This window comes from Lissotriton vulgaris, chromosome 8, assembly GCF_964263255.1.
Source record: "Lissotriton vulgaris chromosome 8, aLisVul1.2, whole genome shotgun sequence".
Lineage (NCBI taxonomy): Eukaryota > Metazoa > Chordata > Amphibia > Caudata > Salamandridae > Lissotriton > Lissotriton vulgaris.
Genome location: NC_141696.1, coordinates 851880016 through 851907896, shown reverse-complemented (window position 1 = coordinate 851907896; position 27881 = coordinate 851880016). Strand labels below are relative to the sequence as shown.

The window sequence follows — 27881 nt, the reverse complement described above, 5'->3', positions numbered from 1 at the left end:
CCACCACACAGCTTCACCGATGCACCCAGCTCCACCGATGCACCCACCACACAGCTCCACCGATGCACCCACCACACAGCTCCGCCGATGCACCCACCACACAGCTCCACCGATGCACCCACCACACAGCTCCACCGATGCACCCACCACACAGCTCCACTGATGCACCCACCACACAGCTCCACAGATGCACCCACCACACAGCTCCACAGAGGCACCCAACACACAGCTCCACCGATGCACTCACCACACAGCTCCACCGATGCACCCACCACACAGCTCCACCGATGCACCCACCACACAGCTCCACCGATGCACCCACCACACAGCTCCACCGATGCACCCACCACACAGCTCCACCGATGCACCCACCACACAGCTCCACAGATGCACCTACCACACAGCTCCACCGAAGCACCCACCACACAGCTCCGCCGATGCACCCACCACACAGCTCCACCGATGCACCCACCACACAGCTCCGCCGATGCACCCACCACACAGCTCCACCGATGCACCCACTACACAGCTCCACCGATGCACCCACCACACAGCTCCACCGATGCACCCACCACACAGCTCCACCGATGCACCCACCACACAGCTCCACCGATGCACCCACCACACAGCTCCACCGATGCACCCACCACACAGCTCCACCGATGCACCCACCACACTGCTTCACCGATACACCCACCACACAGCTCCACCGATGCAGCCACCACACAGCTCCACCGATGCACCCATCACCCAGCTCCACCGATGCACCCACCACCCAGCTCCACCGACACAGCTCCACCGATGCACCCACCACACAGCTCCACCAAGGCACCCACCACACAGCTCCACCGAGGCACCCACCACCCAGCTCCACCGAGAAACCCACCACCCAGCTCCACCGAGGCACCCACCACCCAGCTCCACCGAGGCACCCACCACCCAGCTCCACCGAGGCACCCACCACCCAGCTCCACCGATGCACCCAGCTCCACCGATGCACCCACCACACAGCTCCACCGATGCACCCACCACACAGCTCCACCGAGGCACCCACCACACAGCTCCACCGAAGCACCTACCACACAGCTCCACCGAAGCACCCACCACACAGCTCCACCAATGCACCCACCACCCAGCTCCACCGATGCACCCACCACTGCCGAGGCACCCACCACTGCCGAGGCACCCACCACACAGCTCCACTGATGCGCCCACCACACAGCTCCACTGATGCACCCACCACACAGCTCCACTGATGCACCCACCACACAGCTCCACCGATGCACCCACCACACAGCTCCACCGATGCACCCACCACACAGCTCCACCGAAGCACCCACCACACAGCTCCACCAAAGCACCCACCACACAGCTCCACCGAAGCACCCACAGCTCCACTGATGCGCCCACCACACAGCTCCACTGATGCACCCACCACACAGCTCCACCGATGCACCCACCACACAGCTCCACCGATGCACCCACCACACAGCTCCACCGAAGCACCCACCACACAGCTCCACCGAAGCACCCACCACACAGCTCCACCGAAGCACCCACCACACAGCTCCACCGAAGCACCCACCACACAGCTCCACCGAAGCACCCACCACACAGCTCCACCGAAGCACCCACCACACAGCTTTACCGATGCACCCACCACCCAGCTCCGCCGATGCACCCACCACCCAGCTCCGCCGATGCACCCACCACACAGCTCCGCCGATGCACCCACCACACAGCTCCGCCGATGCACCCACCACACAGCTCCGCCGATGCACCCACCACACAGCTCCGCCGATGCACCCACCACACAGCTCCACCGATGCACCCACCAAGCTCCACCGATGCACCCACCACACAGCTCCACCGATGCACCCACTAAGCTCCGCCAATGCACCCACCACACAGCTCCGCCGAGGCACCCACCACACAGCTCCGCCGAGGCACCCACCACACAGCTCCGCCGAGGCACCCACCACACAGCTCCACCGATGCACCCACCACACAGCTCCACCGATGCACCCACTAAGCTCCACCGATGCACCCACCACACAGCTCCACCGATGCACCCACTAAGCTCCACCAATGCACCCACCACACAGCTCCGCCGAGGCACCCACCACACAGCTCCGCCGAGGCACCCACCACACAGCTCCGCTGAGGCACCCACCACACAGCTCCACCGATGCTCTAACTAAGCTCCACCAATGCACCCACCACACAGCTCCACCAATGCACCCACTAAGCTCCACCGATGCACACACCACTCAACGCAACCACAGCATCACTCAGCACCACCACAGCATCACTCAGCACCACCACAGCGTCACTCAGCGTCACTCAGCGCAACCACAGCGTCACTCAGCGCAACCACAGCGTCACTCAGCGCAACCACAGCATCACTCAGCATAACCACAGCATCACTGGTTCAAATATGTTCTTTCAATGTTTCAAGCGGTTTTCAAGCTTTCTTGCTTTATTACAAATCACAAAAAGATGTTAATATTTCACTTCTGTTCTTGGATTTTCGTCACAATAAAAAACACTGAACATAATCTTCACAAAAGTTATTTACAAAAGTTTAAGCTATTGCCATTACAAATTAAATTATTTAAGTATTAATTATTTTAAAAAATTAAAAGCCATTGTTATTTGTAATATCAATACATCTAAGTCACGTAAATACAAAACATGTTGCATTACAAATGCTATAGGTGTTTGCGAAAGTTAGAACTATTGGCATTGTAAATGACAAAGCTATTAATTTAGCTATTTTAAAAAATAACACATATATAAAAAAAAATCATTTATAAGACCAATAGCTCAAACTTTCCTAATGCGAGCCCTGTTGCATTTCCAATGCTTGTTATTTTTAGTTACAGATCAGAGTTTTTAAAGGTGGTGGGAGAAGCAACACAAGGGTGGAAGCAGCATGGGGATTTGCATGGGGCAGTAGCTTGGTTATGCGAGTGGGAAGGATCAAACAGGCAACAGTCAGCAATGTGGAGCTGGCAGTGGGAAAGCATGCAGGGGAGTGGAGTAAACTCATAAGTGGATGAGAGAGGAACACAGAGCTCAGTGGAGGGAGAGAAACACACCAGGAAGACAGGTAAACACATGGACTCTCGTACAGTTCTTAAAATAAAGAGTAGCACCTGAAATAAGTGTTCAGTTGAAGGGTGTAGTAATGTGTACATGCTCCAGGAGCGGGGCAAACTAAGAAACCTACACAGCTATTGCGTAAGCTGACTCTAAGCCCTCTGTAGGATAACACTATGTCTAGTAACACTGTCTTGGGCAAGACCTAAAAATGACAACAAATTGCGTATGTTTGCCCTAAAGCCCACTCTTCTGTACTATACTATATATATGTGTATTTGCAACATGAGGTCTCCAACAGATAGCTACAACTGTCTCAGATGAGGCCTAAAAACGTGTATATAGCGAGGGGCTTTGGAGAGCTTATTAGCCTCTTTGATTGGCAAATATTTACAAGAGGTTGCCTACATAGAGGTACTCTTTTTTAGGTCTTGCTGAAGATAGCTACACTTGGTTGCTGAAAATCATGAAATAAAAAATGAAAACACAATATGACGACGGGGTTAGGGGTGGTCTACACTTTTCATTACAACACCAGTAACAACAGTTGCAAGCAAAGCATTAACAGCAGAGACTAGACGAGTGGCCTCAGGCCACCACAACAGAGACCAGAGGAGTAGCAACAGCAGGGTCCAGTTGAGCAATCACAGCAACCACTAAAGAAGGGGCGAAAGCAGTTACAAAAGCTGTCATCGGAGCAAGAACATCAGCAACCACAGCTGCAACTACAGTATTGACAGTAGCTGTGCAGTCATAGCAGGAACAACAGTGACCACAACAGGCCCCCTAGCAACAGAAAAAGGAGCCTGAGCAATAGTTGCAACTACAGCCACCACCACAGTAGCAATAACTACTGCATCAGTAATTGATTGCAGTTCAAGGGCCACAGAATAAACAGAAGCGTCCACCACATTATTAACCAAAGCAGGGACCACCATAGGTATCACAGCTGCCACCAAACAGTCAACAAAAGAAGTCCCAGCAATGAGCACAGACCACAGCAGTGACAACTGCTGCCACCATGGCAGAATCAGCACTTATCAGGAAGGCAGGAAGAACATGAGTGATCACAGCTTTATCCACAGAAAAAACCACAGCGGCTACAAGAACGACAACTGCAGCAGTAAACAACTGACAGAACAGTAGGGAAAGCACCAGCAGCAATAGTGACCAGCACGGTGTAGTGTCTTGCTGGACACATCATGCAAGAGCCCCTCCCTAGGAGCCAGCATACAGCCATAAGGTTTTGGACATCTTCGAACAAGTGTTTTTGTCCTGTCTCTCACAGGTTAAAGTATGAATGCAAGCGCAGATGTCCTGTTGCAGCCAACTTCATCAGACCATGCGTCCAAATGCTGGCCTGCTGATAGACTCTAGAGACTGAGGGGCTATGTGGTATCCTGTTTATTTTTCTTTTGTTTCCTCAGGTTGGACTTGTTGTCTTTTCTTTTGGATTTTGGCAGGAATGTAGTGTCCAGCTGGACACTTCTTGCTACAACCCCTCCTTAGGGGCCGTACTTACACCCATGCAACACAGGCGTCACCAGTCAGGTGACCTGGTTAATAAAAGGGCCAGGGCACACGTGCCCATGGCCAGTGGCACCCACCAGAACAAGTTGTCCATGTCATTCATTACTATGGCATGTTGGCCCAAGGCATTACACATAGCAGGGGCTGCAGGAGAAACTCCACCTGCCACAATGGTAGGTTCATCAGCAGCAACCAAAGCTGGAACTACAGCAGGTTCTAGAACAGCAATCACAATAGCCACCAGTGCAGGGATAACAGAAGCAAAAAGTACCCTGAGAGTAGTGACCAAAGATTCCACTAGAAAGGACCACAACAGCTACCATAAGGGCATTTGCTTCCAGCACGGCGTGGTCAACAGCAGTGACCACAGTTGGAATTACATAAAATAATACAGCTTCTACCAAAGAAGACACAAGCAGAGCAACAGCAGCTGCCACAACATCAGGAAACACATCAGCAACAAAAGGAGTTACCATAGTAGCAACAACAGCATGTACTACAGCAGCAAGAAAACTGCATCACAACAAGGATCACAGAAGCAGCAAAACAGGGACAACTGCATTGCTCATAGAATTCTAGCCACAGAATTGGCAAAAAAATGCACCTGTAACAGCAATAACCCCCACACAAACAGCAGCTGTCAATAGAGCATGGAAAGTGCGGAAATAGCTGTAAACAAGTAGGGGCAATTGAAACAATTGTTGCAACCACTAAGTGAAAAAACAAATGAGTCGCATATTTTAAATTAATCACTGTGCCACTATAGGCAGGAACCAGCTATATGGAAATTAGACATGATCCTGCACAAATAAGAACAGTCTAGACCCATTTATTAAGCTATGTGCCATCTGAACTGGAGGCTGGGCCCCTAAAACAAGAAACTCGTTTGGCACTTCATCTTTTCGATACATCAAAGACACCCTAGCAAACTGAAATAAGGAGGAAGGGATGGGATAGAATTCTGCCCCAGTAAGGGAGAACTTTTAAAATATTATCTCCATAACACTGTAGTGAACATACTTTAATTCACACACAGCATTTTAGTGTGACTATTTGAATCGACTACTCTAGCTCATTCTTCCAGATATTTATTACATCGCAATACACCTTCAAACTTTTAATTGGGTAAAATGTGATGATATCAGTAAAAGCTCTGAAGTATACAAAAAAGTGATGGATGGGATTCTTGAATTAATCTACGCTGGTAGTAATCACTCCGGCCATATCCCAGTCCATGGTCATTTTGCACTAACAGATCATCTCTAAACAAAAAAGAATGGAACAGATCACAGAGGCTGTAGTAGGTAATGGCCCCAAAACGTGTGAAGGAGTCTAGGCTCAGAAACTGCTACTTGACTATGTCAGAAGTGTGCTATAGAACTGTGGGTTGCATAATAAAGCCAGTGTGGAATTTATTTGGAAATGAGACCTATGTGCTGGTTGTCTCGATGCATTACACAGCATGTGTGCGTTTTCTCTAATTTTGTAATTAGCATAGTCTTTATCATGTATACTGATGCTAATTTAGAAATCAAAGTTTTCATCGGTTTAAAGAGCCACATGTTGACCATCTTTGTCTGTGCATGTATTGGTGAGTTAAAAGATAAATCAAAGCTACAAACCATTGATTTTTCTGGTATCAACAACATAGGTCATCTTCATATTTAACGTTTTGCCTCCATTCCTGCTGCTGCTGCCTCAGTGCGCCATCACGGTGTCCAGAAGCCGCAATGAAAGGCTTTCCTAATGTTGATTGACTTCCAATCGGATGTATGACATTACATCGCATGCTTTTACATCGCAGGTTTTACAACGCATGCTGTTACAATGCATAGTGTTGAGGGGTGCTGGATAGTGAATAGTTTAATTTACTATTCCAACTCCAGTCCCCGTGGATAGTAGGGAAGGTGTTGGATAGTAAATTAAATCTATCTCCTATCCTAGAGCGCCCCCCAGCGCAATGCGTTGTAATGGCATGCATTGTAAGGCTTGCAATGTAAAGGCATGTGTTGTAAAAGTTGCGTTGAAAAGGATGTTCCCCCCCCTCCAATCCCCCCTTTGTAGCGGACAACAAGGCTGGCTTTGTATCAATATGGCCACAACCCTTTTTGAATATAAATAACACATGCTATCACAACTTTGCTACACGCTGGATGTTGCTCGTGGCTTAGGATGTATTCCAGCCTCCTTTGCATTGTTAGCCCAGGTACTTAGAGCCTTTACCTTAGACCAGAGTTCTTCAAACTGTGGGGCGCGCCCCCCCCCAGGGGGGCGTGACACCTTCCCAGGGGGGGCGCGCACTCCACCCGAAAATCTTACATTTGTCTATTACTAGAGAACTCCGGTAGAGGGGAGGGAGGGGAAATCATCGGGCCGACCAGCCCATGCTTTTCTCTGTTAATCCCCGTCCCAGGAGGGGGTTAATTGTTAGAGCTGCGGTGGGAGGCAGGAAGTCTCCTCTGTTAAACCGAAAGCAAAGGAAGACAGTTCTGTTCCTTCGCCTTTAGTTTCAGAGGAGACTCCTTGCCTCCCACCGCAGCTGAAGCATTTCAGTTCAAGCCCTTCCCGGTTCAAAATTTGTGATCAATCAAGCCTCATGTCTGCGCCGCTTCATAGGCTTTCCTTTCTTCATGTGCTGCTCAAGACATAGCTGCCAGGGTTTCAGATTGCTATGTGTGACTTTTTTTTATTTCATTGCAGTTATGAGTGACATTTCAACCACTATAAGTGACAATTCCTCGCGAGCAAAACATAGCAACGAAGTCCATGGGAATGGATAAATATTACGAATTATAACCTTTTGAGCTGTGAGAAACTCGAAAAAGATCTTTAAACTGCTGCCGAGCACTTCCTATTGATCAAAAAACATCTGCTTTTCATAACTAGGTGCATTTTGTACTGTGGAAATTGTATGTGCATTCATTCTGCTAGGAAAACAGAAAACTAGTAATGTCAGAATGCAAAGTGTTTAGGATTAACAAGTCATGTTTCACAGTGTTACAATTCACATGAAATACACAACAGGAAGCAGCTACGGATGGGCCACATTATCGTACTTGGTGTTAAGTGGCAAGATCTGTATTGTATTTTCTTGGCTCGCGCCAGGTTCATACAAAAAGCCGAGATTTTTCCCCTCATCGGTGCATACTTTGCAGTGTTCTGAAAGCTGCGAAGTTAAAGATAACTGTCTTTTAATTAAAGTAAATAAAGGCAAAGTCCATTGTAAAATGTATAGACTTTATGAAGACAATCTTTTTTGATAATTTTGTCATGCTTAATCCTTAAATCGTCACAAACAAATGGCCAGTATGGCAGTATTTAGCAACCTTACCAGTGAGTGGGAAACGCTGAATGTGCAAGAATGGCTCCAGTGCTGCTTTCCGGGTTCTCTCAATTCAGTGCTGCTGGCGTCCATAGCAAGGCAGGGGCACCGGAAGGGGCTCTTTCTCAGGGCACAAGGTATTTGCAAGGCGACCAGCCTCAAGGCAGGCATTAGTTCAGTTATTATTGCTGTGTTGGCTGCCTGGACCATTCGTTCACCACCCTCACCCATACCCTCTTCCTCCCTCACCGTTTGATTTACCCATATACTATTAGCCGGAGACAGACTGCCTGACTGCTGTCCTTACTAACAGAGGGCAGGCAGGCACTGCAGCTCTGAGCTGCTCAGAACTGCCAAGCCTTTTGAGCATTAAATGAAAAGGATGCCACCTTGATGTGGGCCATACCAACATACCTCAGTGCCGCACGTTTGACCTCTCACACACCTGCTTCTGGTGTGTCTTCCCTTAGTCTTGTAACTTCACCATGACGTGGCCCAAGACACTGTGCCTGCAGAGGTGCCAGTAAAATGCAGAGTGGAGAAAACCGGCGCTAGCAGTTTTGACCCTAGCAAGAGGCTTTGCTAGACAGTTAATGACACTGTGGTGCATAGGCTTGGAATATTGGAGGTTACAGGTATGGGGCAACCATGAGCCTGCAGGGGACTGACTACCGTTTAAGACTAGATGTGGAGCACAACCTGAGGATGGCAGTAGCAAATAACCATCCACAGATTGACCGTCTGTGGTAAAAAACATGCACACCTGTCACATCTATGTCATGTGTGGAACAAAGCATCCTAGTAAAAACAATTTGCACACATTTTATCTTGGAAAATTGTGTTTTGAACTGTATAATAAGCCTCTGTCATTTCACCACACCCACTCACAAACCTGTAGTTTACTAAACATTCTTGTTGTGTAGAACATTATTTGACGGATATGGCTCGTGATATGCGTGTGGCAGTCGATTATGTAGTGTCCCAGATTCCACAAATTTTTGTCAGGTGGTGGGGGGGCCCAGCATCTAAAAAAATTCAGCTGGGGGGGGCTCAACCTACAAAAGTTTGAAGACCTCTGCCTTAGACACTGCAATCCCAACTGTAATGGGGGTTGCTGGTTTCTCTCCTCCCGGAGGTCACCATTGACACCGCCACCTCCTTGAGAAAATTGGCTATACCATATTGTTCTCCAGGAAAATTGTGGTTGTTTCTCCTCTCAATAGAAAGAGTACCGTCAAGATTCTTTAACTCCTGAGACAAAGTAAGGAAGCCTACTTTCTAAAGAAATTGGTTCTCAATAACCAGAGATGAACACGCCTGAGGCTGAATATAACGACCGACAGAGGATGTTTATTAGCAATTGAAATACAACACAAGACAGCTAGTTTGTTGGCTGTTATCTGAACTACAAAGCTAGTTGATATATTCTTCATACAGAAGGTTAAACAAAAAAAGAGACGCATGTAAATGTGTTCTTTTCCATTGCTATTGTCACTTAAAGCATTAACCTGACTTTAGATGTGAGATCAAAAGAACATTATTTAACCCTGTACCATCTGCACACTGGAAAACATCGATGGGTTTGGAAAGGAGTAGAGCTAAGAACATGCAAGGATGCAGATCTTCAAGCACTAACTTTCGTATGGGCTGGGAGGGTAGATTTAGGAGTGAAGATGTTTTTTGACGCCTCTCACACAGATGAGGCCCCTTGCGGTATGGCAGATCTATGGATGGTCTGCGAAATCACATTCCAGAGCTGATGGGAGGAGTGAACGGTTTCTTGTTTATGCAGCAATGGCAGAGGAGATAATATTGGAAACAAAATAGGTTTATATCTTGGTATTCATGTGTGATAATAATGACAAGCCCAAAATGTGTTCTTTAGCAAAAAATCAAAAAGTCCTAGATTGAAAGTGGTACTTTCAATCATCTGGGATCAGATCTCTGGAATTGTAGTCTGGTGGGTGCGAGACTAGCCTATGACCACAAGCACTTCAGTAGAATCCTTAAAACATCACTGCTTGCTAATCTCAAAGAGATTTATTTTTTGTTGAATGAAGTTTATTTTCAATTGGTTTCTTCTACCCCCACAATCGTGTTTCTCTATTTTCTACCGTTTCCTAAGCTCTCCCTGCCTTTTTCCATTGCTCCTCAAATTCACTGTCTAATTTGTTATCCTTGTATTGTGCAGAAGCAAACCTTTTTGATATATTTTGTGGTATATGAATAAAAACATTTGGTGGGAAGGACGAGGAGCATTCAGTGATGTATATGCCCAGGTAAGAGATTTACCTAAATAAAATGGAAACCACATTTTGTCAATTATTTTATTTTTCTATATATTTCAGGAGTTGTGCCATCTTTCTAGTGTGCAGCCTTTTATTTATTGCCCGTCAATCAAATGCTGCAACTCTCTCCAAACCAAATATCTTATTGATATTGGCGGATGACCTCGGCATTGGGGACATTGGGTGCTATGGCAATGACACAATAAGGTAAACATTATTGATTTGAAGAAAACAATTGAATCATAGTTGTTTATTAGCATCAATGATTTCCGAATTATTCCAATGGAATATATTTATATGCAAATGAGGCTTAAGATAAACAAAGTATATTACATTTTTATTTCCAAAATGTTCTACCTTTCGAAATTAACTTGTATGTTGTTGCCCTTTGCTGGAGAAAAAAAGTAATCAGTTTTTGGGCATTAGCTACAGATAGATTTATGCATGTTTGTGGTATTTTTATAGCACATATCTAGCCAAAAGGCAGAAGAGTCAAAGGGAAGCATACAATGAACAGGTGATAGTAGAGGAGCTAGCTTCTGGGAGCAGACATGTACTGTTACCAGAATTGTGTTGTACTGTTCTTTTAAAGAGGTGCGTCTTCAAATCAGTACTAAATTGAAGCAGCTTGGGTAGAGGATGTAGCCTTACAGCTAGAGCAGTCCACCTTAAAGATGGGGAACCAGGTTAGAGCCTCAACGACGCTCAACATCCTGTGATTTTGGGCAAATCCTTTAATCTCCCTGTGCCTTACAAAAAAGAATGTGTCCATGTGTAACAAAACTGGTGCTATGTAAAGCGTTCTGAGACCCGATATCTTCGGGTCTAGTTCACGCTATATAAAACTCAAGGAAAAAACAAAATTGGAGCAGCATTGGGATGGACCTGCTGTGTAGAGGGTGCTCCAGATCATGGGTGCATAGGTGGAAAAGGCCTGCTGCCTTATTTTCTATTTTTTAAAACTTCTTAGTCTCTAGTCTGATTTTGTGCTGGCCGCGGACGTGCTGAGAACCACTAAATAAAGTAAGCTTGTCTGTAATTAGGTAGGAATGCTGGTTGTGATGGCTCTGTAAATGATGCAACTGATTTTGGAGCGGGTTAGGTCTTGCAAATGGAGTGCCATCAGGATCGGGGTGATGTGATGATATTTCTTCAGGTCCTGGATGAGATATGCTGTGTCAAGAAGGCTGTCCTTATCTGGGGCCATAGTATATTCCAAGAGGTCACGGAGAGAGCATTACCCCTTCCAAATGCAAGAGTACTAGACTTGAAGAGCAGTGAAATCGCTTTCAGGAAGAAACGGTTTCACTTTCTTTGGAAGAGTGAGCTGGTACCAAGCTGTCTACATTTGTTTGGCAATGTGTTCCTTGATAGTGAGGTCGGTGTCCAGACAAAATCCAAGTTACAAACCATTGAATCAAATTTGGGGTTTCAACGTTGTCAATGTGTATGTCATTTAGGTATGTTTGTACTATTTCTAGCTTGTTGTTCTTGGCACATAACAGTATCTAGTTATTTACAGACAGGGGATGGGAGCACACTGCCTCACAGTCCAGCACAATTTGCCCCTCTGCATTATGGTGAATGTAGTGTGCAATTAGCGCTTACATAAATATTGGTAGTAATATTTGACCATTGTTGGTGCAGGTAGTGGTGTTCATCTTTAGACACGCGTTTCTGGATTTTATCCTTCATCAGTAGAGATCAAAAACTAATTTTAGGAAGGGTTGCTGAGAATGCTGCCACAGTCCTCTCAGGTCTTGGTAGCTCTCAGACACAGCTCCAAAAGCTAAACAGCTTACTGGCTCAAGCAAGCCTTTTCAAACAGAAGGGAGAGGGGAGCACACAGCCTCACATCCCAGCACAGTTCGCCCCTTTGCATTATAGTGACTGCATTTCACTATTAGTGCTTACTTGAATACTAGTAGAAGTATTTCACCAGAGTAGGTGCAGGATGTGCTGTTCATCGCAATAAACATCTGTTTTTCGATTTTATCCTTCATCCTCCTTCTATTCAAAAAGGCTCCCTTGAGTCAGTGAGCTGACAAGCTTTTGGAGATGCACCTGTGAGCTACTGAGACCCGAGAGGAATGTGGCAGCATTTTCAGCAATGCCTGATCACACGTGTTTTTGATCTCTTCTGTTGAATTATAAAAAACAGTTCAGTCTATAAAAATACGCATTCAGATATATAGTTTTGATGATTTTGTTTTTGATTCTGTGAATCCATTTCAATTAAAAAAGACTTTGCAGTACATGTGACACGCCAAAGGATATAGAAAAGATAATAGGAAGTGATGAACACATGTTGGCCACAACGAGATAAAAGGCCACGATGGAAAAAAAATTCAAAGGTGATAGTGATTTAGAATAAATACGGAACACAAACATAATGATTGTGGTGTGGCTCACTGGTTAGAGGCGGCAGACCCGAGAACAGAGGACGGCCCGGGACCAGGGTTCGATTCCCGGCGCGGCAGGTTTCTGGACCAGGGTCAGCGGACTCGATAATTCTCTCGCCTTGGTGCCCACTCTGATCAGCGATCACACTCGGCAACTCTGGGCATTAGCTTGCCTCATCTTCACTAACGGCCCCACCAGACCGCCGGGGATGCCTGGTCTCACCCTGGAGATACCCATTAAGGGACCATCTCTCAGGGAAGCCAGGAAGGGTTTCGCAGCGGTCGAAGCGCCTTGGGACCCTACGGGTAAGTAGTGCTCTATATAAAATGCCTATACATACATACATACATACAATGATTTGGACATTTCTGCTCTCATTGGCTAATATCCGAAAAACATCTTATCTGTGAGCACTTCCCATGTTGAACTGAGGTGATTGAATATTAGTATTATGTTTACAGCTCCAAATCTTTTCTGGAGCTGTAAAAATAATTTAGATTGGACTAAAGGTTTTAATAGAGCAGCTATTCACAGCCATGAATTTCAATTAGTACATTTGTATATAACACAGAAAAAGAAAATGTCTTGAATTAATTGTTACATATTTGCAAACCTGGCAAGATAAATGGGAAGATTATCAGGAATTTTTAAAAATGATAAATGATGGGTTGTCCACATTGAGACATGTTTTGGGATTAAATATGGTTGCAGTTGTTAAGTAGATTGCTGAAAAGTTTGCCTTTTTGCGTTCTCGCTATAGACCACTTCTGCTGTGAGGAGACAGCATTGCATACCTTACTCCACAGAGACCATCCTTGCTCAAGATTGGATGGCTTATGCGTCAATTACAGTTCCCTTGCTTCTATTTGTTGCTTTCCTCCGTTTCTGTGTTGGGTTCTCTCACAGGAGCTTTTTTGAATCGCTGTCTGTAGATTTGTCACTCTGGACACAGCATTGCAACCAGTTTGCTGCCTTTCAGTGTCACCTAGTGGGCGCTAGAAAAGCTGTTGCAGAAATCTGAATGATACAACATCGATCTTGAGAGACTACTATAAACCAGCATTTTTTATGTTCTGTTTTATGTGTTGTGTGTTGTAAGTTATGTTTTATGTTATGCAGGGTATCTTGATGCTGATCAAGTGTGAGCTTAGCCAGTCCTATGGCCTAGTGGGACTACTCGATAAATGAGGTCTTCAGCTTCTTGCAGAATTCAAAAGGTTAGGAAGAGGCTCTTGTGTGTGGTGGCAGGTCGTGCCACACTTTATGAGCAATGTAGAAGAAGGCTTAACAGTCAAATTCGGTTTTCCTTGTACTTTGATTGTGAGCAAGTCGGCGTCCCGAAGAGTGGATGTGTTTTGAAGGTTTGTGAAACCAGATCCTATTGTTGAGGACCGTTGCATGTTTCCATGCTTCTGGAAAGGTTGCGGAACAGGTGGAGGCATCCAGAATGGCATTGAGCATCTCACTGATGGGTTTTAGTCTTCTGGAATATGTGTGGTATGGGAAGGGATCCAATGGGGCACCTGAGTGGATTTACTTCATGGTAGCAGCGGTTTCAGCTGGGGTGATGACTGTCATGTGGTAAGCAAGACTGATTGGCATTGCAAATGCTTATTATAGTGTCAATAAGTAGTAGAAGTGCACCAGCGTTGGTCCTTGTTCTCTCTGCAGGGTCATCCTCATTTTTTTTGCCTTCACCCCCCTGTTTTCTGAACCCATTTTAGTTGGAGTTTAGGACTCTGCATACTCTACCACTGCTAACCAATACTGAAGTGCTTGTGCCCTAGTCTTTAAAAATGGTAGAATTGGCTTGCATCTAATTGACACATTTAATTGACTTGCAAGTCCCTAGTTTATTTGAACCATACATACCCCAGGGCCAGGAAATTAGATGCTGCTATTAGTGGGCCTGCAGCACTGATTGTGCCACACAATTAAGTAGGCTTTTTAAACATGTCTCAGGTGTGCCATTGCAGCCTGTGTGTGAAGATTTAAACTGCCAGTTAGATCTGGCAGAACAAACCTTTTGCGACACTTAATCCTTGCTTTTTAATACATATGTCTCCTCTAGGGTATGCCCTACACAGACCAAAGTGCAGGGTGCATTATATTTAAAAAGCTGAACCTTGAACATGTACTTTTGCTGCTGGGGTTCCTAATCCTCCTCCCTAAGTGATGCCCCTCGAGTCCTGGATCCTTGGAAGGGGGATATAGGTCTCTACACAGCGCAGCAGTGGAGTCGTCAAATATGGTGTGAAGCTAAGTAAAGCCCTAAAAACAGACAGTTATAACCTTAAGTGTAATCGACGATGAGTGACGCAAATTTCACCATGCCAGATCGCCAGCTTCAATGAAATAGGTGTAACGCGATGAGAAACCTTGCAGCACTACTTCATCGTAACCAACGCAGCACAATGCAACCAAATGCAGGACCTCGCATAGCTTGCAGCCCCTTGGAAACGATGTCAGATGATATGAAGCCTTCAGAGCAACACCGCACACACCGCATCAGGATTTAAGGTACTTTGTTCAGTGGGCCTAACTTGACCCCAGCATCCAGGCATGCTCCATCGCAGTCGGCCTTAGCTTGTGACTTTGTCCTAGTCCGGTGCAACCAGAGAACTAAAGTTGGAACTTTGTGCTTTTAAGCACTGATTCACCTAAATCTTTGGATTTGAATATCTCCAGTACGTATTTGATTTTGTCATTTTGATCTCAAATAATTTATTAGATTTTACTCTAGTTTTATAATATGGTGTGAGATTTTTCCTGTGTTTCCACTTAATTACTGTTTGAAGTACTGCATAAATTCTTCATACATTAGCACTAAGTCAAGCGTTACTGCTTTTGTGTCATGGTACCAGGGGATAAGCACAGGTTAATTTGGGGTTAGCATGTGTAGGACCCAATAAGAACTGTGGTTGGTCCTTAAGTAGGGTTTCACCCTCAACCAGTAACCCAATTTCCTACAACTAGTCACTATGCTGTATGTACTTTCACTTCTGTTTCAAAGTGTGTACAGTACAGTGAGTAGTTATTTAATTCTCCTAACAAAGAGCCACTGGTCCTGAAATGCTTGGAGATTGTAATTGCATATCTGAGTTCAGCATCCAAAGATGGATTTTTGTTTGTATATTCAATAAGTATGTCAGTTAAATAAGACTTGGGAGAAAACAAATACAAAACACAGAAAACTGCTATAGCGTGAATTAATAACATTAATCAGGATTGAGAGGAATGATTGAATTGTATTGTGAACGAAATTAGAATAACTACGCGCTGGTGTTACCTTGGGCTAAGTGCAGTGCATGGGTTTATGGAAACCCAGGACTGTTATGCTAATGTTATGTTTAATATAATTTTGAGAGTGACTATTACCTAAAAGGGTGTCTTGCCGCACGAGGGTTATCAAATGAGATTAAGGAGCAGCTAGCCAAAAAAGTGCTATTGAAAGAGCAGCGTCTTGGGGGGCGTGGCTTGGCGCCCGGCGAGGACGGCAGCTCGGATGTGAGCGCTCCGAGCCGATAAGGGACTTCGCCACCTTTTTCCTGCTCCAGGCACCTGCAAATCTCCTCCTCCTAGTTCGGATGTCAGGGACAACACGGCGGTCCCCCATGCAGCAACAACCGAGCGGCGGAACGTCCGTATTCCTTCATTTTTCGGCGGACGCGGTTCACTGAAAAGGCGCGACCGCCATTTTGGATCTCCACAACGCTCGCTACGGAGCATCCGCTCGTGGATTATGCCTGCCAAACGAGAAGCCTCACTTCCCACCACCTGCTCTTGGTGAGCCACTGCCTTTATTATTGCAACACTGCCGCTTGTCTTTCAGGAACGTCGCCTTTCAATCAATTTTCAGCGCGTTTTTTAGACATTGCAATTTTGGCGGCCATTTTGTCCCACTGAGGCTTCCTCTCATAACCTGCATGTAAGCGCAGCTCCAGCCTATTCTCTACCATAAACGCAGTACTCATTACGCTTTCCTGCATTTATTTCTTTACAATTGATGGCACTTCTCTGCAAAATGCTGGCGCATCCCCCCTCATGTGTGCAGATTGCATGCACATTACACCTTGTCTGAAGAGCTTCTCTTCCGTCAGACTGCGCCAATTATCAGCGTTTCACCGCCATATTGCTTTTCTGTCTCATTTGTCAATGTGTCGCCTCCTTTACTCAGCTGCATGAATACTGCTATACATCTCCTCCTAACTTTTTGGCACACCTGATTTCAGAATAGACCGCCTTCTCTTCTTTTTTCCATCTACTTTTTTGGGACTTTGCGTGTCTTTCCACACTCAAGAGTTCCTCACTGCTTATAACTCTTTTTTATGGAAAGAAGGGCAATCTCTCGCACTCCCAAGACTCCACGTCGAGTTTTTATCAAAAATTCGAAAGTCTTCACTGCATTGGCGCAACTTGAGGCCTCTCAGGACCTTGCCACCCAGATGTCGCAGTCTAACACGGAACGGCCTATCCAACCTCCAGGTAAAGCGACCACGAAACGCCTCAAAAAAGACCCTCCATCACCGACTGGATCCACATCGGCTGTCTCCATGGAGTTATTACTTGAAGAGATCCGTGCCCTTAAGCCAATTATGGAAGAGACTAATTCCAAACTGCAGGTCCTTACTGATAATTGGTCTCAGATGGATGCTAGAGTGACTACTGTAGAACATTCTCTCACATCTCTGCAAGAGTCATCCTCCAAGGTGTCACACATGCAGTCTCAGATTTCCTCTCTCCAAAAACAAGTTGAAGAATTGGAGAACCGAAACAGGCGCGATAACCTTCGACTCTACGGCTTGGCGGAGAATTGTGAAGGGACTGACCCCATTGCCTTCTTTAAATCATTTCTACCCAAGCTTCTTCATCTACCTGAAGGCACATCGCTTAACATCCAACGAGCTCACAGACTGGGTCGCCTTCCTTCTGCTTCTTCCCCCTCCTCACGACTAAGGGGTGTCATCATGTACTTTTTGGAATATACTGACCTGCTCAAAGTCATTTCAGCGGCCCGTGCTTCACCTCGTCTTCAATGGTCAGGCTCCAATCTCTTCTTTGCGCAGGACTATGCCAAATCCACAGCCAGTCGACGCAAGGCCTTTTTGGACATGCGACCTGAACTTCGCGCCATTGGAGCCGGATACGGCCTTTTTCATCCTTGCTTATTCAGAGTTACTTACAACAACAAGACAACGACTTATGAAGATCCTGTTCGTCTTCGAAGTTTTTTGAACGCAACACAAACAGCTGATATGGACCTTTCTAGCTCTTCATCAGCTTTCCCTCCATGATTTCTGCATGATGTGTATCCGTTGTTTTACTTAATTTACATGTTTACTATTTGTTGCTGACTGCATCACTGTCTGCCTTTCCTAGGCTTTCCAGCGACTTCAGTCTCTATGTTCCTCTCTTCATTCTTTCCCGTTACTCCTGCTTCCCTGTTCGATGATCGCGTATTGTTCACTGCTACCTTTTATACACCTTTTTGTCTTTTAACGTTCTGTTTTCTTCTTCCTTCATTCGTCTCACTCATTTATGTTTTCCCTCCTTTTTTCTTGCAGGTTTATAATATGTATGGCGTTTTCCCCTCGACTTGTCGGTTCGCTTGCATTGGACGCTTGCTTCCTCTGCCTGGCGCTCCCCTCTCACTCATTTTTCCTCGTCTCCTCTCCCTGGTGATCATTCCTCCCCGCCTCTACCCTCCGTAAGTATGTTTTCCCTTTCCTCCCGAATGTTCGCTTTCCTTATTGCGATTCTCTCTCTCTCAAGTTCACTAGTTTCCTTTATTCCACAGGTGTCTTCCTTTCTTATTTCTCGACAACTCTTCTCCCATCAATTCTTCCCCACCATTCTTGCTACTTCATGGTCTACCTTCTCATTTTTCTTATATCAACTGATTCTATTTCTCTCTCCTTCGCTCTTTTTCCTTCTTCGTCACCCTTCTATTTATCATTTTCCTGCATTGCCTTTTACTGACTTTCTTACTTTCCTTGGTTTTCTTCTTTCTCTGGGTTCCTCTTGCATCTTTTTTCTCTCTCATGACATTTTCCTCCTTTCTCATTTGATATGTCTCTGAAAGTAATCACATGGAATGTTAAGGGCGTTAATTCCCCCATTATCTCACCTTGCACGTTTGAATGTGGATATTGCTTTTTTGCAAGAAACTCATTTATCTGCTGAAGAATCTGTTAAACTGAAGAGAAGTTGGGTGGGTGATGTTTACTACTCTCCTGGGGATGGTAAACGCAATGGTGTTGCCATTTTATGTCACAAAGCTCTTTCTCATTCCCTGCTTGCTCAGGAATCAGATGCTGAAGGCCGATGGATATATGCCAAACTCTCTATCAAGAATGTTCCAATTTCTCTCCTAAACGTTTATGCCCCTACCACTGGTGATCCCACTTTTTGGCACTCATTTTCCCAGCACATCACCAGATTCATTGATGATAATTTTATATTGGCAGGAGATTGCAATCAACCCCTAGACCCCTTTCTAGATAGGAACTCCAAAGCACACTTCATCCCTAACAAATCTCATAAATCCTTCTCTCAAGCTATTTCTCAACACAAACTCACAGATGCTTGGCGTCTATGTAACCCAGAACTTCAGGAATTTACTTTCTATTCTCCATGTCACCATTCCCAATCCCGAATTGATTACATTTTTGTTACCCACAACATTGCCCAAACTCTCACTCATGCGGAAATTGGTCCAATTTTACTTTCTGACCATGCCCCCACATTAGTTCAATTGGACATCTTACCCAAATCAATAGGCCCTAAACGCTGGCGTTTCAACAATTCTCTCCTCCTAGACCCTAAATTCACTACCTCCTTCACTTACTTCTCCCATGAATTTTTCTCCCTAAATGATAACTCCCCTGTCCCCAAGCACACCATTTGGGATGCCTTTAAAGCGGCGGCAAGAGATTTCATCATTGGCTTTGTTGCTAAAAAACGTAGAGCTGCTCGCGATTTTACTAAGGCTATCCTTCTGGATATTAAGAAATTGGAGCATTCTTATTTTACTTCCCGCTCACAGCAAACTCTAACCGCCCTGATTAGCGCTAAGATGAAATTTAACAAGAAATCTACGGACGACGCATCCTTGTACCTATTAAAATCTAGTGCCAAGTTCTATGGAGGCAAAAATAAGGCTGGCAAGATCTTAGCCAATTATCTCAAGGTGAAACACAATAAATTAAATATTGAATCAATCTACGACGCCAATTCCAATCTCAAACATACAGACGCAGACATCCTCACTGAATTCTCTACCTTCTACAAGACCTTATACTCTTCTGAAACTCAGCCTTCCTCCCACTCTCTAGATACATTTTTCTCCTCCATTCACAAACCATCTCACTTTCCACTTGACCTCTCTCACTTAGAACTTGATATATCCCTACAAGAACTACTCAAAGCGCTTCAATCCCTCCAGAAAGACAAGGCCCCTGGGCCGGACGGCTTCACAGTAGAATTTTTTCTCCACTTTTCTAAGCTCCTTATCCCTAGACTCCATTCCCTTATTGGCACCTTCCTTTCCTTGGGTTCCTCCTCAGGCTCTTTTTCAGACGCCCATATGTGCCTCATACCCAAGGAGGGGAAGGATCCTCAACATTGCAAAAACTACAGGCCAATTTCTTTGGTCAATATTGACTATAAAATCTTTGCAAAGTCTCTTGCGGCACGTCTCGACCTTCTTCTTCCAGACCTCTTGGGTGAGGAACAGTCGGGCTTTGTCAAAGGTCGTTTTATAACTGATAACACCAGACTCCTCTTCAATATTCTTTCTAAATCTCGCCTTTTACCCCATCCCCTTGCGGCCATTGCCCTGGATGCCGAAAAGGCGTTTGATAGGGTCGAATGGACTTATCTATTTCACACCCTCCGTTGGTTTGGTTTCGGTCCTGTTTTTATATCATTAATTTCACTACTTTATTCTAACCCACGTGCAGCGGTTTGTGCCAAGGGTCAAATATCCCTTTTTTTATTTAAAAAGAGGTGTTCGCCAAGGCTGTCCCTTATCTCCCTTTCTCTTTAATCTGGCCTTAGAACCCTTCCTCTCCAAACTCCGTCAAAATCCCTCCATCCATGGTTTCCAACTGTCATATTCCCACATCAAACTAGCTGCCTATGCAGATGACATTTTGCTATTTGTCTCCAACCCCTCCGTTTCCATTCCTGCCTTTCTCAGTGAAGTCCATGCTTATTCCCAAATATCTGGCTATAAACTCAATAACGATAAATGCGAGATCCTCCCCTTGACTAAATTCACATTCAAACCCGATTTTGCCGCCTCTAATTTCACGTGGAAACCTTCCAATATCAAGTACATTGGAATGCATATTACCCCTACCATCCCAGACACTGTTTCCTTGTGCATGTCCAAATGCATTCAAAAATTAACGGATCTCACATCCAAGTGGCATCCCCTTTACCTATCCTGGTGGGGTCGCCTAGACACTATTAAAATGATGTTGTCTCCCATTATTCTCTATACCCTCTCCAATATTCCGGTCCCTGTCCCCTCCAAATTTTTCAAAAAGATCAACTCTATTTTAATGTCCTTTCTTTGGAATAAAAAGAAGCCACGAATGTCTCTAGCACGTCTGATTCGTCCTAAATCAGAAGATGGGGTTAACCTTCCTGACTTCCCAGCCTATCACAAGGCGTTCCAATTGAGGCAAGCCTCTTTCTGGCTACAAGACCCTGACACCCCAAGTCCTCTATGGGCCAAATTTGAACGCCTCCTTCTTTCTCCCTTCTCCTTTGCTGAATACCTCTCCTTCTTTCGCAAACCCACTTCTATCCCCACTCCGATTCATAAGTTTACCACTAAATTACTCCTCTCTTTCACTCATTCACCTCCTACTACCATTGCTGATTTCCTCTCCTCCCCCATATGGCATATTACGTCCTTACTCATACGTGACAGACCCTTTTTTTGGAAAACCGGGCATACTCGAGGGCTGCAGTGGATCTCCCAACTTTTTTCTCACTCCTCTTTCTTATCTTTTGACACCCTTCGCTCCCTCTATGACTTACCCACTTCCTTTGCACGCAAATACCAATTGCTTAAAAACACAGTCCTAACGAAATACAATGACCTCTCTCAGCCCTGCCCTCCTCCTGCTTCATCCACTCCCTCTTCCACACTTCATTCCTTCTTACGCACTGCACCAAAAGCTGCTGCTATTTACAAATACCTTCACGCTGGTGAGACTCCAAGGCCTAAATCTAAAGTGGAAGAGTCCTGGGAGCATGATTTGTCTGTCTCTTGGTCGGTTTCCTTCTGGGACAAAATCTGGACCAAACTTAGCAAATCTTCCAGAGCAGCAACCCTCACTCAGACTTTGTTTTTTATTTACAATAGACTCCTCTTCACACCCTCTGACCTTCACAAACGCTTTCCTAATACTCCCCACACATGCTGGTCTTGTTCGTCACCACAAGCTAATTTATTTCATATGTTATTTTTATGCACTCATGTTCGTGGTTTTTGGCTACAGGTTTGGGCTCAAATTAATTTAATTTTCCACACTTCTATCCCTTTTTCTCACACACATGTTTTTATGGGTAGCCTCTCCCCTTACTGGGATGACGTTGATCTAAAACCTCAGATTGTTGACCTATTACTTGCCGCTGCCTTCCAACAAATAACGGTCAACTGTAAAGACTTCTCCAAAATTTCCTTCAAGGCATGGTGGTTTAATGTATGCCATAACCATAGACTCGATACTGTTCATGTTTTCCCGGCATGTATGGCTACTAAACGCATGGACTTATGGACTCCCGTCACACTTTATCTGGACTCATGTAGCAAACGCTTGTTTCACCCTCCGCCTCCACAACAGGAAGTTCCTAAACCTCCTTAATCGCTCGATACATTCCACTTATCCTCCATTGTACCATTTTGTTTTAGTTCTTTCCAATGTTTCATGCTTTTCATATTTTATGCTTAACATGTTTTCTCTTTGCCTTTTCCTTTTCTCTCATCTTGTACCCAGATATCTTTTATTATAATGTTTGCATTTGTATGATTGTATTATTCTGCTCAGAGTCTTTAACTTGATATCACATTGTACTTTGTTTTGACACCTGGTTTTCTCTCTTATTACTATCAAATAAAATTTTCTTGAACTTAAAAAAGAAAGAGCAGCGTCTTAAATGCTTGCCTGAAACCCAGATGGCTGAAAGTCAGTCTAAGTGGAAGGAGAAGACATTTCCACTCCCTTGCTGCCTGCACTGCAAAAGAGCGCCTTCCACTATGTCCCTTCGTTGTAGCTAGCAACATTAAAGTTAGCAGTGACAGCAGAGCGAAGTAGCATAAAAGAGTGGTAATGTCATTTATTTTGAAGAGAAGTTGGGATAATCTGATAGAAGGTGTGATGAACAAGGCAAAGCACTTTGGAAATAAAGGGACTGTTGAAGTTTTACCTACTAATTTTATATTACAAAGGTCCTAGGTTTATCATGATATCTAGAAGATTAATTTTCCACAGGCTAAAAATAAAGACTGTGTTTTTTTGCTTTAGTGTCCAGCCGGACCTAAAAGTATTTATTTTCAAAATAATGAAGATAGACAACATAAAGCGAAAACATTTCGCACATTAATAACTGGGCACAAGCCTGTACCAAGTCAGGGGGAGACAATACAGGAAGGAAAGACAAAGAATTCACAGGCAAACGAGGAGAACAGGTGGCTTAAAAAACAATGCAAGAAATTCTTGAGTAAGCACAAACCCACAGTAACTGCCGGGAAATTACAATTCATATAACGGGCAGTACTGCAAACAGTCGACGAACGTTTCGATCCCTATCTCCAATGATGTACTGGGATCATCTTCAGGACTAGAATTGATTTTGCCTGAGTTAACAAGTGAGCCACGAGCTGGGCTGGGTGGGCCAGTTGTGGGAGAAACAAGCTTCCGATCGGTTCCAATTAATGTTGATACCAGGTGATGATTCTTAGGTACCGAAAGGAGGGTGAAAACCCGGCCAACATCAATCAAATTTATTCATGACCGGGAGAGCCTGGCGTGTAGCGTGGGCTCGGGACCGGACTTCAGTTTAGGGGGCGGTGATGGTCGTAACCGGGAATCGGTCGACTAGTAAGGCGTTCAATGGAGCCTTCCGTGCGAGCCTTGAATCACTCGTAGAGGGGCCGCAATGGGGTCCCGTCAGTGCAGCACGATGGCCGAATGATGCACTGCTGCACTGACGGGACCCCATTGCGGCCCCTCTACGAGTGATTCAAGGCTCGCACGGAAGGCTCCATTGAACGCCTTACTAGTCGACCGATTCCCGGTTACGACCATCACCGCCCCCTAAACTGAAGTCCGGTCCCGAGCCCACGCTACACGCCAGGCTCTCCCGGTCATGAATAAATTTGATTGATGTTGGCCGGGTTTTCACCCTCCTTTCGGTACCTAAGAATCATCACCTGGTATCAACATTAATTGGAACCGATCGGAAGCTTGTTTCTCCCACAACTGGCCCACCCAGCCCAGCTCGTGGCTCACTTGTTAACTCAGGCAAAATCAATTCTAGTCCTGAAGATGATCCCAGTACTTCATTGGAGATAGGGATCGAAACGTTCGTCGACTGTTTGCAGTACTGCCCGTTATATGAATTGTAATTTCCCGGCAGTTACTGTGGGTTTGTGCTTACTCAAGAATTTCTTGCATTGTTTTTTAAGCCACCCTGTTCTCCTCGTTTGCCTGTGAATTCTTTGTCTTTCCTTCCTGTATTGTCTCCCCCTGACTTGGTACAGGCTTGTGCCCAGTTATTAATGTGCGAAATGTTTTCGCTTTATGTTGTCTATCTTCATTATTTTGAAAATAAATACTTTTAGGTCCGGCTGGACACTAAAGCAAAAAAACACAGTCTTTATTTTTAGCCTGTGGAAAATTAATCTTCTAGATATCATGATAAACCTAGGACCTTTGTAATATAAAATTAGTAGCCTAACCCATGGTCCTTGGCCATTATTTTGGGTTCCCTTGTCTATTCAACCTGAAGTTTTACCTACAGCATGCCTAAACAAAGTCTACTCAATAAAAAAAAAAGTGGTTCCTACAACAGAGTGCAAACAGCAAGTACGTAGTCGCAAACTGATTCTTGCTACTGCCTTTCCATCTTATGTGTCTATCAAAGTGGTTAATGCCCGGTGATGATCTCTCAGCAGTTGGCGAAGCAGTGTAATCGGTGGCGAGTGCTCGTCACAATCATTAGCTCTGTCCTCAAAGGAGGACGTGTTGTGGCAGGGAAGCTAGCAGATGGGGGGATTTATTCAAGCGATTCAGTCAAACTCGTTCAACTTGTGCTTCTTTGCCACATTTTTTTAGGTGTGTGCTTCCATGGTGGTGGGGTGGAAGGGTCAATTTGTGCCATTTGATTCATTTATATTTTCTAAGGGGCATGTAGTAACCTCTGACAAGACTCCAGTGAAAGGATTTTTTAATTTTTTTAGTTTTCTCTCATTCTGAAATTCCCAGCCAAGAGACTGTTTATTCACATCTCAGTTGAGCAAATGGTTCTTTTCCTTGCGCTGTCTGACAACAATGCTTCGAGTTCAAGGGCAACATGACATACATATTTTTTTTAAGTATCGACCTGCCAATGCGCATGCGCATTGCTGTCGAGACATATAGAGGGCCACCCGCAAATCCAACCAAGAGGTTTTGGATTGTGGGTTCTCCCCAATGCATGTGAGGCATTCAAGCCCGAAGCTTCGCCAGCGCGCGCTTGGCCTCACTTCTCTCTCACACCCCATATGCTTGTACCATCCCACTGGCTCGCTCCCCTGCTCCCCACCCCCCTTCCGACTTGAAAGGAAACCTCGCACACCACCAGTTGTCTGTGCCTCGCATCAGACATCAAAGGCTGCTGCTATCCCGCCCACCGCCCCCCCCACAGCAAAGCCGAGAGCTTGTCTCTGCCTTATAAAATGACTGAAAAAAAGTGCCTACTGTCATGTAGTAGTAACCTCCGTGGATAAATGCATTCTCGGGTTAACAATTCACCACCAAACTCCCAAGAAATAACCATTTTTTTTAAAAGCATCATTCTTTTTTAAAAGAAAAAAAAGGCAGCACATTTTAGCGGCACTCTTGACTTGAAAAGTAATAGAATCTCATCTTTAGGGTGCTTTTCGCATTTTCATTCTATCTATATATATTTTTCAATTTGAATTTCTCTTTCAACAGGTTAGCTCCAACGCCCCCCTCAAACAATAAGATTTATTGTATCCCTGAGAGCGTGAGAGGCCTTCATTTGCATACAGATGCCTCAGAGTGCAGCTGGAATAAGGGTCTGCGTGTTACTTTTTTCTCCCCTGCCATTCAGGGTTGAGTTGGCACTGCACCGGCCTGGGCCTTGGTGGTGTTGTGCTCCTCAGAAGTAAACGGTGACGCAGCTTACCATTTTGACCCGACTGCAACTTCTCCTTAAGGTCGCCTCAACATTTTCCAGGACCTGCTATTTAGCGTTGACAGTGAAAAGATATTCTCACTTTAAACTCAAACAGCACAAATAATGAATTTCCTGCGAGTTTCTTTCTCACTATTTGCTTTTTGGTGGCTCTTTAATGTTAATCTGAATTGTAGTATAGTTTGCCTTTTCTGTTGGTTTTTTTCAGCATTTGACCCCTAATTATAATTTCATATTTTACTTTATTACTTTATTCTCCCATGCACTGATACTGTTTGCCCTGCATTCTGACAGTGGCAATGACTCTCCAAGGAAGACAATTTGTGAGCAAAACCTTTGGAGTTGGATTTGTAAAATCATGTAATTAGTTCAAAAAACAGTTACCAAAGCAATGATACCTCACCTTCGGCACTTTAAGCTCTGGGTTATAATTGGGGCCAGAGGAATTATGTGAAAGAGAGAACCAAATCATGTGTCAGGTTTGACTAAATTATGAGGCAAGAAGAGGCAAACTATGTGGCGTATTAAGCACACTTTGAAGCAGTACTACTTAACAGTTTGTCAACACTGCGCGGCAATGATTTCACCTCATTAACATCAGATTAACACCTTAAGAGATCTGCCCCAAGCCACTGGCCAATCACACTCTCTCTTACACACTCTCTCTTGCACACTCTCTCTCTTAGTCTCTCTTACAGACTCTCTCTTACACTCTCTCTCTCACACACTCTCACTACCTCTCTCTCTCCCTCACTACCTCACTCTCTCCCTACCTCACTACCTCACTCTCTCTACCTCACTCACACACTATCTCTCTTACACATTCTCTCTTACACATTCTCTCTTACACACTCTCTTTCACACACTCTCTTACACACTCTCCCACACACTCCCTCTTTTACACACAATCTCTCTTACACACTCTTACTCTCTTACACACTCTCTCTTACATACTCACTTTTACACGCTCTCTCTCTTACACTCTCTCTCTTACACACTCTCTCTTACACACTCTCTTACACACTCTCTCTCACTACCTCTTTCTCTCTCTCACTACCTCACTCTCTCTCACTACCTCACTCTCTCTCCCTACCTCACTACCCCAATCGCTCTCTACCTCACTCACACACTCTACCTCACTCACACACTCTCTCTCTTACACACTGTTGGACCTGGCCCTTTTTGGCAGGTTCACCCCGAAACTTTTTTGCTTTTCCCTAGCCTGTTTCTGTGACCTGGTGTTGGTGGTTTTAGGCGTCTGCACACTGTTTCACTGTGGTACAGTGTAAGGTGCGTGAGCTCTGTGTGTGTGTGTGTGGTGAGTGACCTGCCCTCCCATAGGAATGCATGGGAAATATGTATGACCATGGTAGTTCTTGATGTGTGGGGAGTGCAGGGTCGAGTTTGGTATGTGCGAGCTCGTGGGATTGAATGCTGCGCAATGATGTATGCGGCATGAATGTGTCTAGTGCGGAAGTGCCACTTCTAGAAGTTGGCATGTTTGTGTAATTTGTGTCTGGCGTGTGCATGGCTGGAGCTGGCTGGTGAGACTGGCTCCAAGAGTCTGGGTGGGTTTGCCCCGGTGGTGAATGGAGTGATTAGCATGCTGATGTGAGGGAGGGGTACACCTGGGACCTGAATAGGGCTGGGTTTTCCCTCCACAATGCTGGCTCCACCCCTTGTGGTGCGTCTGATATCCCTAGCCTGGCCAGTGAAAGGAGTTCCCCATAACCAGTTGTAGCTGGTTCTCACACTGCCTGCACCCTGCTAGACAACGGATTTTGGGTATAAAAGATTGC

The 27881-nt window shown here is 45.1% G+C and overlaps 1 protein-coding gene across 1 annotated transcript in view; it reads left to right on the top strand.

Moving 5' to 3' along the window:
- LOC147698098 (arylsulfatase D-like) overlaps positions 1-27881 on the top strand; it is a 723577-nt gene that overhangs the window by 198877 nt on the left and 496819 nt on the right. The window contains exon 3 of the mRNA XM_086934774.1: positions 10303-10449. Coding sequence (XP_086790900.1) covers positions 10303-10449 — 147 coding nt within the window. The remainder of the gene's footprint in view (positions 1-10302; positions 10450-27881) is intronic.